Raw genomic sequence first — 13,388 nt, forward strand, 5'->3', positions numbered from 1 at the left:
ATAAAATAACATTTTTTTTGAATTGATAATTAATTTATAGCAAAATATTTCTTTGATAATTTTGAAAATAAAATTGCTTATAAAAAATTCAATGAAAAAATTGAATTTTTATGAAAAATAAAAATCATTTCAGTAAAGAAGTTAATGTAAATTTTATTATTGCTCAAAACAACTTTTTTTTTTCCGAACTTTTTACTTCCACAAATAAATAAGTTGATTTTTTGCAAGAGAGAGAGAGAGAGAGAGAGGGAGAGAGAGAGAAAGAGATGTGAAAGATGGCAATAGTTATTTCTAAATGTTATTCAATCTTTGCACAAATGCAAAATAATAACAACAAGAAAAAGTAATCTTCCCAAAAAGTTTATTATCCTTTTTCTCTTTTTTTTTTGCTTTTTTTTCTAATCTTTTTCTGTTCAGCATTTCAAATTATAATTTAATGAAAATTAAAATTAAAATGAATTTAATATAATTAAATTTGATCATATATCTAATTATTGTCGTCTCTTTCTCTCCTTCTCTCTCTCTCTCTGTTTATTATCGGCTTTCTCAGACTTTTTATTATCCACTCCATATTATAATAATACTGTAAACAAATATCATTAGAGTGGGATATGAACGCTGTAATAAATTGGAATAAAATTTTAGGATAGTCTTTTTATTAATTATTTATTGGAGTAATCATATTTAATTTATATCATAAAATGTGATATTTGTTATGCAAAATGAATTTCAACATTAATATATTACTTATTATAATTAAGTTAATTGGTATAATTAAATTTAAATTATTTGGATTTGAATTTACATGCCGGCAAATATAGTATGCGATGAAAAATTAAATGATTTAATTTTCAGGCAAATTATCACTCTTTTGATAATGATATGATATGATTGTTATTGGATGTAATTGTAAAGGATATTTGATATATATATTTGTTGTGATTATAAATTATTCATTAGAATATTTTGAAAGTTTAATTTTAATTGCTTTTATTTTAAGTAATACTATAAATGTGACAGATATCATAATTAATAGGGAATTTAATAAAATAAATGCTATCAAAGTTGACATCCTTCATTTCATTTTTCTTTTTTTTTTTTTTTTTTGATTAATTTTCAAGTAGCAAAAAAAGAAATTCAAATGTTAATCCAAATGGACAATAAATAATCCAAATACTTATCTTAGTCTAATCTAAATGGGAATGGAAGTAACCAAATATTAATCTAACTGAATAAGAAAGTAACGAAATACTAATCTTACTGCTTACTTTTATAAAGAAAAAAAAAATAAAAAGGTTTTTTGCTAATTCAAACAAAATTTTTAAATAAAACAAATATTGTAAAAATGTAAAAAAAAAAAGTCAAAACGAAAAAAGAAAACATACATTTATAGAAAATATTCAATGTTATCCGTACTTTTTGATATGCTAAAAATATTTATCGAATGCAAAAAAAAAAGAAAAAAAGAAAAAATTAAAGCTAAAACAATTGAAAAAATACTTTCGTTTTTTTATTTAAAATCCAAAAACAAAAACAAAAAAAAAAAAAAGAAAGAAAAAAGAATAAATTGCTTCCAACTCGTTTACCCTAGGGATATATGGAAGAAAATGAAAAAAATTTAAAAAAAAAAAAAAAAACGAAGCAAAAGAAAAATAAAAAAGTTGGAAGAATAAGCAAATAAATAACTATTCTATTACAATGAAATTTATTAAAATATAATTTTAAAACATAAAATTAATTAGATTGAAATATTTTTCTTTTTCAACCGTTAAAATATGCTATAGCAATGTAAAATATTTACAAATACCTCTCTAACAAAAATATAATTAATTATTTTAGTAATTTTAGTATTACGAATGGTATGAATAAGGTCAGTTGAATTACTTAAGTCTAATAAGTAATTCTAATTTTAATTAAAATTTCAGCAATTAATTCAAAAAAAAAAAAACAAAAAAAAACTTTTTGTTTGGTTTTTTTTTTTTGCCAAATAATGTAAAACTTTGAAATGTTTAAGTAATATTTACTATTTATTATGAATGCAACATTACATATTGAATTTGTCAACAGTAAAACCATACTTTTTTTTCATTTTTGTTCACAAAAATGAGACAATTACTCTTAAATTTATTTACTTTTTCTTTTTAAGTGTAAAAAAAAATAATTTAAAAAAAAAATCAGAATTTTACAGTATATTTTATTACTAAAAATACACTGCAAATTCTAATTTAAGTACAAAAAATTACAGTATATTTTATTAGTAATCAATAATTACAGCACATTTTACTATTATTCAGTAATTAAAATGAATTATCAATATAATATAATAGTAATTTTATATTTTTGCTTTTATTTTGTATTATTAAATTATTTCCTTTATTTATTTTTTCTCATATACAATTTTTCAAAAAATTCCACAACATTTCTATTTAGCAAATGTTAAGTTAATTTAGGTAAACTAATTTGTTGGTAATTTAAATTCAACACAAAATATGCATGTAAAAAAAAGAAAACAGCTGATATGATATAATATTTTTAGTTTGATACTGATAATGATATGATATGATATGATAACAAATATAATATTATAACAAATCATCAATTAGTATAGTCTTATAATTTTTTTCTTTTTAATACATTGACAAAATTATGATAATGCGAAATTGATTAATAAATATTTCTTTAATAATTATTACCCGCAGGAAGAGATTTGGGTTGGGAAGAAATGATTTAATTCAATAAAGGAAAGAAAAAATATTTTTTTTTTTTTAACTCTCAAATACAATCAAAGAATTAACTGATAGCAAGAATAGAAGAAATAATTATAGTATAATCAAAAAAAAAAAAAAAAAAAAATTACTTTATAATAATTTGAAAGTAAAATTTTTAAAGTTAAATCAAAAGAATTAATTTCAAAAGAATTCGTAAATCATTGAAAGTATTAACTTCTTTTCATTTTTTAAAATTTAGATTAAAAGAAATGATTTCAGTACTTTTTTTTTTCAAATATTAAATAAGAAAACAGGATTTTTAACATTTTAGAATAATTTATTTATCATTGAACTGATAGAAATGATAATTTATTTATTCAAATTTAGCTATAAAATTTATGATAATTTTATGCAAAATTTATTTGCTATTTGATAAATCAAATCAGAATATGCTTAAATGAAAATGCAATAGGAGAAAAAGTAAAGAAGTTTAATAATTATTAAAATCTAGTTAACATTTCATTAAAATCTATGTTTTATTTCAAAAATCTAAACATAATTTCATTTTGTAATTCCAATGAATTAAAATTTATTTTAATGTTTTATTCATTTTTTACCAATTCCAATTAGCAACATTATTAATAAATTATTTCATTTTTCATTCACATTTTACATTAAAATTATTATTTTACTAGAAATTAATTAATTAGAATTGATTAAAAGCATTTTTTTTCCCATTACTTCTTTTACATTTTACCTTTTATTAACTGATAATATAGCATTTTCTCATTGTTTTGCCACAATTTAAGTCATTTTTAAACTTTTAATTTAATTTAATTTAATTTAATTCACTTCTTCTTTGCTTCATTTACTTTCTTCATATCTCTTAAACTGCTATACAAAGTTGACATTTAATTTAATTACTTTTTTATACCTTTTAACTGTCATAGAATTCTAATATCACTTACTTTCATTATTTTGCTAAGATATAAAAGTGGTGATAATTTAATATAGAAATATTAAATAAGTTTATAATTTAAATATGTTATGCTAAATTTTACTTCAAAACAAATTAATATGATTTATTCGAGTGTGAATTATTTCCACCTTTTTGCATTTCTATTAAGCTAACTCACAATATTATTGCATATTTCCGTTTTCGTTGTTATTTATAAAAATAATCATTTTTTTGTGAAAAATTTCCGTCTAATTCATTTCATATTTATCTTACCATTCTTCAATTATTTTATAAACATATTTATTTTATTTCTTTTTCTTCTTTCTTTTTTTTTTTTTTTGTAAAGAATTAAAATATGTCAATTGGTCAGTATATCACATTTATTTTGATATTCGTTTTCATATTTACATTAATACTAAAATTGTTTAAAGGTTCGATTAAATTTTGAAAAATTTTTTTTAAACTAATTAGTAGATGATTATATAATTATATACCAATCAATTAAATTATTTAATAACTAAATAAGATAATGGTCAGTAAAAATTTGCACATTAAATATTCATATCTAAAATCAAAATAATTATGCCGAACTAAAAATTATTATTATATTAAGTTAATTAAAATGATTTTTTATTTAATAATTTAGTGAAAAAATCGCAGATCATATTTTCAATTTTGCATTTCAAAAAAAAAAAAATGCATTTAAAAATTATAAAATAAATTTTCATTTCTACTTTTATACATCAATAATTATTAGTGTTATTTATTTGTATGTTATTAAAATATGGTTAAGAAATTGTATTATTATTAAATAATTTAAAAAATTAATTTAAATGTGAAAAAAAAAAAATTTATTTTTTAAGATTATTATGGATAGCTTTGTATCAGATGAATCAATGATGCATGGTTTTTTAAATTTTCAACATAATCGACAAAGAAATTCAAATTCAAAATACAATCATCACCATCATCATCATCATCATCATCATCATGTTCATCGTGGTACTCGATCGATGTCATTATTAGATCGTCGCGGATTAATTACTGCTCCAAGATTTCCATCAAGAAAAAGTAGTATATCACCATTACCACATCATAAAAGTAAGTTATTTATTTTTCTTAGATATGATTAATAAATTAACAATAATTTTTTTTTTTAAATTTATATTTATTATTTGAGAAATTCTTTTGAATATAGCATTATTTTATAATTGTGCATATTTCTGTAAAATTTTTATTAATTATTAAATATTAATTCATACATACATAATTAGCAAAAAAAAAAAAAAAGAAGAAACATTTACATATTTTAAAAGAGAAATTAATAACAAATATATTTTCTAATTTATTTAATTTGTCAACAGTAACTCATTTATTATAAATATTATTGTTAGAATAATTTTAAAGTAATAAAGATTATTCCAAATAAATTATCCATGTATATATGCAATTGTCTAATAATTATAATATTAATATAAACATATACAAAAAATAAAATAATATTATATAATTAATAAGAAATTAAAAAAACATTAACAAATATTTTATTTTTGCTAATAATATTTATCAATAAAAATGTTAAATAAAAATTATAAAATAATAATAAATGAAAAAAAAAAAAATAAATATTATTATTGCTATTCTATTAAAAATAAAGGACAAGAGATGGATTCAACGGATACATTAGCAATGCTAATGCATTTATTGGACAAAAATGATGACAATGATCCGTTTTGTGCAATATTTCTACCAACAATAGCTAATACGGATAGATCAACAAATCATACACCAATGGTACTTCAACATTTACACCAAACAGTGGTACCATTGCATACTGTTCAACCATTCTCAAAGGTTAACTTAAGCAATAATTTAAATTAATAATAATTATTATTTCTATTAATTAAAAAATAGTTGAAATTGTATAATTGAAATCTTTTTTTTTTCTAAATTTTCAAAAAAAAAAAACAATAAAAAAAGTAAGAAATCTATCATTTTCATTTCTAAAAAAAAAGAAAAGATAAAATAAGAAAAGAAAGAAAAATAAACCAAATAAAAAAAATGTTATTTTCTTTTTTTTTTTGATAATTTATTAATAGGATTTAAAATTTGTAGAATATTGTTGGAAGAGTATTGCTAACATTACGATATCATTTTATCAAAAATAAATTGATTGTTGATCTTTTACAAGCTAAAGATATTATTGGAAGACATAATTGCGGTAAATTTTTTGTTTGTTTATTTTATACAATCAATTTTGGCATATATTTGTTGATTTGATAATTTTGAAAACATTTCAGAATGATTTTTGATAATCATTTTATGATAGTGTAAACAAATTAAAATAAAATTTAATTATATATAATTCATTTTTCTCTTTTTGGATAATTTACAATTTTGATCATTTTCTTGACCGTTAATTTCATTCAAAGCTGAAATTTCCGAAACAAATGAGAGAATAAGGAGAGAGAGAGAGGGAGAGAGAGAGAGAGAGAGAGAGAAAGGAAAACAAAATAAGAAATCTTATTTTTGCAGATATTTTCCTTACTGTTCAACTGTTACAAAGTTGTAGAATATTGGAAAAATATGAAACAACCAGCAAACGTTTAACATCAAAAATTAATTTCAAAAAAACGATGGAATTTGATGTATCATTTGCAATGTTTTATTCTAACGATGCTAATCTTCTCATTAAGGTTTTTCTGTTAAATTAAAAAAAAAATTATATATTTTGAAATGGTTAAATATTCAAAACTAAGAAATAATTAACGTGCTATTTAATTAAAAAAAATGGGAATTAAGTGCGCCTTTTTAATAATCAGAAATTAATTAATTTCTTTATAACTAGAAATTCAGATATTAGTTGTTAAACAATTATAACAGATTTTTTTTCTGGAATTGTACATCAATGACAAATTAATTTCTTATCACTATAAATATTTAACAGTAGCAACTTTAATCAAAAATCACTATAATTAATAGTAATATCACAAAGTAATAATAATAATCGTTTTCTCATTGCTAATGATAAGAATTATTTTATCACTTATGTATAATATTCAAAGAAAAATTGCACGAAATTTGTTATATTTCCTTTTTTTTTTCCACAGCACTTCTCGTTGTTTTTATTAATGTATATAATATAAAACAATTATCAATGTGATAAGCATTGTGATATAAATTACTACTAGTTAAACTTAACTTAACAGCTTGCATCAGAAATATTGCATTTTAGGTTTGTCAAAATACGAAAAAAGCCGATGAAATTGGTCATTTTGTAATTGGTCCACAGGGAAATTCAACAGGTATACAACACTGGAAGCGAATATTTACCACACCAAATACATCATTTTCAGCATGGCATACATTAACAACTGCAAGAAATTCTTCAAATAAATTTGCAAATTGTGATTTTTATAGTAATTAAAATTTCTATGTACAATAAAAGCATTTAATTTTCTATTAAAAGTAAATCAAAGGTTAATAAATTTTAAATTAAGATGTAAATTTATCGAGCATTTACTCTAAAGTATTATTTTTTATCATGAATTGTAGCAAAAAAAAAATCTTTTAGTCTATCATTTCATCCTTTCTTCACTTTCATATCATAACCAAAAATCCATTTGTCAAGATTTGCAATGTTCTTTTAAACCAATCCCAATTTTCGAACCGAAGGGATAATCGTAAAATAACAAAAATTGTTTCCCAACTAAAGATAACATCAAAATTACTATGATTCAAATTTCGAATGTATAATTTCGAGAAATTATAACATAAATTTGATGTTATTGTAATAACCAATAGTAAAACTGTATCAAAATAAAGCACATAACAGCACTGGTATTCAAATAATGAAGCATAAAGCAACTAATGTAAAGCTATTTTATAAAAAGTACTAATCACCGGCAACATCAACACTTCTCAGTTACTTTAAAAGTTTCCAACCTTAATGAATGTTTATTGATGAGAACTTAGAAAAAAAAAAGCATATATGTTTCCGCTTTTTTAACACTAGAACTTCAATTAAATAATGATTCTAGAACTTCTGAATTTGTCTTTTTTTGTTTTCTTTTTTTTCATATAAATAATTCTTTGCATTTATAAGAAAGAGTTATCTATGAATGTGAAATAAAATAGAGTCCAATTAGCTCCCGTAATTGCCGCTGATAGTAAGGTAATTTAAATAGACTAAGCTAAAGAGGCAAAAAAAAAAAAAAAAAAATGATTTTAAATCAAAAATATTGCTATACATATTTTGTATGAAAATAATGAAAATTACAAACTGACAATAAGTAAAATTTCACAGTGATAAAGTCACTAAGAGAATTATAGAGAAGAGAAGCATGCATAATTTTTCAGTCGTAATAGCTCATTTCGGATGTTCAAATTGCTTTCGATGTTCCACATTCTTTCGATAACATTGTGCACCATATCCAAAATTTATACATATATTTAATATCAATAATTTGAAAATTAATGGATAAAAATTAATGAAAAGTGCACTAATCATAAACAATTTTGAAAAAAGTAAAATTATTAAAAAAAAAAAGACAAAAAAATTTTTTTGTCATAAAATAATCAACTCGTGCATAGGAGAAGAAGCTATGAGTGAAACATATTTACTTGCATGGTATTTTTGCTCTTTTCGTTTTTGTTTCCTCATCACTAGCTGCTTGTTCATCATTTTTAGAATTATCGCTAATTGCTTCTCGTTTTCTTTTTCTTATTATTGAAGCTTCCCTGTCATCTTCTGCATCAATTTTGTCGTTTGTGTCAAGAGATTCAGCATTATCAATTTCTGACTTAATATCGGTTTTTGTTTTCGAAAGTTCCAAAAGTTTCTAAATTAAAGATGATTAGATGTAATTATGATAGACAAAATTGTATAACCAAAAATAAGAAAATGAAGATATTAGTAGTCGCTCGCTTGCATACATTAAGAAAATAAAGTTCAAGTTCACTAAATTCGAGTCCGGATTTACTTAATAATTGAAGTCTAAGTTTAACATTAGAAATTCTGAAATAAAACAATGTAGCATGCATGTTTCTACGTTAATATTACAGTCATGAAACTCGCAATGTCAGATAATACGATGCGAAAATTTAGTAAAAATTTAGCAATTTTAAGATTCAAAATAAATATCACACCAAAAAATGTTTTCTTTGTTTCGTAATAGTTAATCCTTGAGTGTTATTTACAAAATTACCTCAAGTTCTTGTAAGCTAGTAGCCGTTTCCCAGTTTTTATCATCTCGAATTTTTGTTACTCTCGGAAAACGTATCGATATACCTGATGCTGTGTGATTATCTGATCGTGTAAATTCTGCTCCTAAAAGAAAATTCTATGCTAAATTTTTTATCTGTTGAATGAAAATAAAAATGAGCTCATTTGTGTTACAATTGAAAATACCTGCAATTTCCCATACTGGTGATTCTTTTGGATCCATAACAATGAAATCTGGAACAAGCGATCGAGAGCATTCAATCCATTCCGGTAAATTTTCATATTTTCGTGATATCTTATTCATCTTAATAAAATATATCGATTAATAAGAGGAAAATAATAAAAATTCTGATCACAAATATTAATGGAAAATTTTTTAAATAAATATGATATGTCAACAAATTAGTATCGAACAAAAAGTCATATAAAATTAGTAAATAAATATAAGAAAAAAGATTTATGAAATATTGATTACTTTTGGTTCTAATTCTTTATTGATACGTTCTAGTGTAGCATCATCATGACCGTTGCCACATTTGGTTACTGTGCAAAATTTCTGCTTCTCCTTATCATACACACCCATTAAAAACACTGACATTGTACCGCCTTTAAAAACAACAAAAAAAATAAAAATAGTAAAATACAAAAAATTGATTAATATGATGAATGTTAGTCTGTTTAGTATATAAAATATTTATTTATAAAAGAGTAGTATTGTAATTACCACTATATTATGAAAAATTAATCTTATGATAAAAATAAGTATTCATTTAAGATGAACAAAGTTAAAGAAAGGAGAAAGAAATAAGTACCTTTATTTCCTGTCCCATAAAAAGCACCAAGCAAAATGAGATCAGCTGTATCTGCCATATCACCTCCTTGCAGGTAATCTTTCTTTATCTGCAAAAAATCTTCAAAATTTCTAAAACTAAACTCATTGTGGAAAAAGATCATAATATTCTCTCAAAAATTATAGAATATACCTTCAACCAATGCCTTTTTCCAGGTTCATAAATTGAATCCAAATCTTTTAAGACCAAACCTTCTAGACCCTCATCAATGGTTTTCGAGATCAAAATTTCTAACTTATCATTTTCCTGTAATTATATAAAACATGATTCAAATGTTATAAAGTCAAGTATGATGATGATTAGCAAAAGAAAAACAAATACAGCTTACTCCTTTTTTAATAAGATGACAACTGGATAATAATATACGATTTGGAATTTCCTTCATATTGTCCTCCAAAAATTTTCGCCTTTCCCTTAATGACCTAAAAAAGAACATTTGACTTGTAACTTTTTGATCACAACTTTTTTTTCTGATAACTACATCATCTTAATAACTTGCATTTAACATAGAAAACATTTTTCCAATGTTCTGAATATTGAAGTATATTAAAAAATGATGCTTAACAATTGAAGTTATATCATTCCCAACAAAAGTATTTGACACTAACTTTTCTATTAACGAATTGCTATCGTAATATATGCAATCGAAAACAAATAAACAAACTGCTGCATCCTTGAATTGCTTCTTTTTATGGATACCTAATGTTCCAAAAGGTAACGGTTTTCCAGTATTTGTATCAATCAGTAGCATTTCTGCATCAACAATTAAATCTCTACTTGTTGGAAATGCCTCTGAGATTATTTTATTCAGATCGACCACCTGAAAAACGAAAAAATTATGAAATTTTTAACATCGAACATTCAAACGATCAAGATTGAAGTTAATAAAGTACAAATATGAGAGAAAATTTACAAACATTTAGTGTTGCTTTCTAATAAAATACTTCCTTCTTACAATTTTATATACAAATGTTGAACCTGAAAGCAATCCTTATCAAAATTCATAGGAAAACCTTGTGGTCTAATGTTGGTTTCAATGACCGTGAGAAAAACATGAATTTGCTACCATCTTTATGCAATTGCAATCTTTCTCCGTCATATTTGATTTCAGCATACATTTCTTTGTTACATTTTTCCATTGCTTGTTTAATACTTCGGCATGGTTCAGCCTTAATAAATTTGGTCAGTTAACTTATAATACTAACTTAATCCAAAAAACATTCTTTAGGAAAGATTTTGGTATAAAAATTATTAAAATAGAGTCTTCATTTTGACTTTGCAGAAAAAAGAAGAATGTGAAAGAATTCTGAATTTTGTTCATTTGTTCAACTTTTTTATTATACTTTTTTCATGTCTATTCATCGTTATGTGATCTTTTAATAGTAAATTTAAGTAATAGAACGATGTATGTTATTCAAGTTGTAGTGTTTGTTACGCAAAAACTTACAAGCATAGGCTTAATTGGTATATTCAAAACTATACCACTTTCCAATAACTTTTCTTTATCAGCATACTGACATTTTTCAATGACACCTTGCAGATTTCGTGAATTTTGAAACATTTCATATGCACCTTTCTTTAAGCCTTCTAACCTGAAAGAGAAAAATGATTTATAATCACTAGCATTAAATATCAAAAATAATATCATCTAACTAATAGTCGAAATAGCAATTTTAGTTATGAACTTCAAATTTTAGTGCTTTTCATATAAAAAAAAAAAAAAAAAATGTGTTATTAGAAGAATGTATGGATATGAAAAAAAATAGAAATATGACAACAAATCCATAAAGAATATGACAAATATGACAACAAACATACAAATGTCATACTTGGAATGAGAAGAATTGTATTTTGCTCATTATTATATGCCGCTATACATTACAAAATAATAATCTAAGATTAAAAATACATGTTTCATTCGTTTTTATCATTTAGTATTAATCCAAACAAACGTATAACCGACTCCTTTTAATAGCTGTTGTTGACATTTCTTACATTTGGCAACTCGTTTAGCATAATCAAGTCCAAATTTTGATGACATTATAAGCGTTTCACGTACTTTTAAATATGTCTGAAATATATCTAATGTTTATTTGATATTTGTTATAATGTTTATCTTTAATTAATATTTATTTGCTTATTTAATATCTTTTTTTTTTCAACTTTCCTTATATAAAACCAAATTATCAATATATCATCACTATATTATACAGTTATCAATTGAATTTTGATCAAATGAATATGTTTCCTCAATGGTAATATCAATTTAATGAAGAAATTTATGTTTACGATAAGAAATGTAAACACAATCTGAAATTAGCATTCTTCAATTAATATACGAAAAAATGTCTCCGTCCATCCACAAATTACTATTCGGGCATCAATTTTTTGTTAGGTTTGATCTAATAAAGCATTATGTAAATTTTGAAATCCTTTGAAAGAAAAGAAGGGGGAAGAGAGTGGTAGTTGTTATGATTATTTAGAATTATGAACGTTAAAAAGATTTTCCATTTAATTAGATTTAAATAAATTAGCTTTAAGGAATCAATAATGTAAACGGGCATATTAGATATATCAGTTAATTTTATTCTCTTTCTCTCTCCCCCTTTCCTCTCTCTCCCTCTCCTTTTTCTTTCTTATCATACTGACCGATTTCATACGTTGAACATAACAGATAATTTTAATCTTATGATAAAAGTCAAATTCGCGTCACCATCACTACCCAGCAAGCATTACCATGTTTTCTAGAAAAGTTCGGACAAATCGATTCCTCTTTGTATGTATATTTGTATATATATATATATATATATATATATATATATGTGTGTGCGTGTATGTGTGTATGTGTGTTACGCGTATGTCTATGTACGTGTTTTATGACTGATATATATGTACATGTATGTATGTATGTAGGTATGAATAATGCGTGTCTTATTCAAACGTATTACACGTGTCTTAATTACGTATCATTTAGATCTTGTGTTTGTTTGTTTTATCTTAAATTGACCTTACTTTATCATGAATTACTTTAGCTTTATGTAATTTAAAGCGAAAAACGAAAAGAACTGAAAAATAAATATTGATTGACGTGGATTACTTAATTTTTCTTGTTTGCTGTTATTGTTTGTAGTCGTCATATTCACATGCTATGCTAATATCCATTAATGGATTTTGTTGCATATGTGTTGTTGGTATGAGTGAAAAAAAAAGAAAAGGTAAGAAAATAGGTAAAACACATGAAATATTAATGAATTTTGGTTAAATATGGTAAAATGTATGAAATTTTTATGGAAAAAAAAGTATATATGAAAATGTTAGTGATTTTTTTTTCTTTTTTAAAGTTTAAAGTTATTGGAAAAGTTCAGTTTTTCATCCTTCTTATCCTTCATTTACTTATCATTTAATAAGTAAATATATTTCTGTCATGCTTGCATATTTATTTGTCAAACTTTCCCATTGGAATAGAGAAGACAGAACAAAAAAAAAAAAAGTTGAACGAATAATTATGCATAAAAAAAGACGAGAAAGGAAGAAGTATAGTAGCATTGCTGGTAGAACATTAAAGAAAGTTAAAGTTGACCATTTTGTTGGGATAGTAATAGATGCATTTTTATATTCTTTCATATATTATTATTTTTTTACTCTTA

At 23.0% G+C, this 13,388-nt stretch overlaps 2 protein-coding genes across 4 annotated transcripts; one reads left to right on the forward strand and one right to left on the reverse strand.

Moving 5' to 3' along the window:
* Positions 1–4,535: 4,535 nt before the first annotated feature.
* On the forward strand, positions 4,536–7,093 carry Bm8906 (Uncharacterized protein; the record flags this gene model as incomplete). Of its 2 annotated transcripts, XM_043079277.1 has the most annotated exons (5): positions 4,536–4,767; positions 5,324–5,520; positions 5,782–5,887; positions 6,202–6,362; positions 6,902–7,093. In XM_043079277.1, 5 exons carry the CDS (start codon positions 4,536–4,538, stop codon positions 7,091–7,093), a joined length of 888 nt encoding a protein of 295 aa, XP_042935211.1. The 2 variants fall into 2 exon arrangements, with proteins under 2 accessions (XP_042935211.1, XP_042935212.1); XM_043079278.1 differs by lacking the exon at positions 4,536–4,767 and having other exon boundaries at positions 5,242–5,520.
* Positions 7,094–8,285: 1,192 nt separating this feature from the next.
* Bm4868 lies at positions 8,286–11,782 on the reverse strand (the record flags this gene model as incomplete). Of its 2 annotated transcripts, XM_043079279.1 has the most annotated exons (11): positions 8,286–8,507; positions 8,874–8,995; positions 9,077–9,194; positions 9,366–9,496; positions 9,703–9,790; positions 9,874–9,987; positions 10,070–10,163; positions 10,350–10,561; positions 10,755–10,910; positions 11,189–11,333; positions 11,694–11,782. In XM_043079279.1, the coding sequence occupies 11 exons, from the start codon at positions 11,780–11,782 to the stop codon at positions 8,286–8,288; spliced, it is 1,491 nt and encodes a 496-aa protein (XP_042935213.1). The 2 variants fall into 2 exon arrangements, with proteins under 2 accessions (XP_042935213.1, XP_042935214.1); XM_043079280.1 differs by lacking the exon at positions 11,694–11,782 and having other exon boundaries at positions 11,189–11,389.
* Between the last annotated feature and the right edge of the window lie 1,606 nt (positions 11,783–13,388).

The sequence above is a fragment of the Brugia malayi genome (assembly GCF_000002995.4).
Source record: "Brugia malayi strain FR3 genome assembly, contig: Bm_v4_Chr2_contig_001, whole genome shotgun sequence".
Classification (NCBI taxonomy): Eukaryota; Metazoa; Nematoda; class Chromadorea; order Rhabditida; family Onchocercidae; genus Brugia; species Brugia malayi.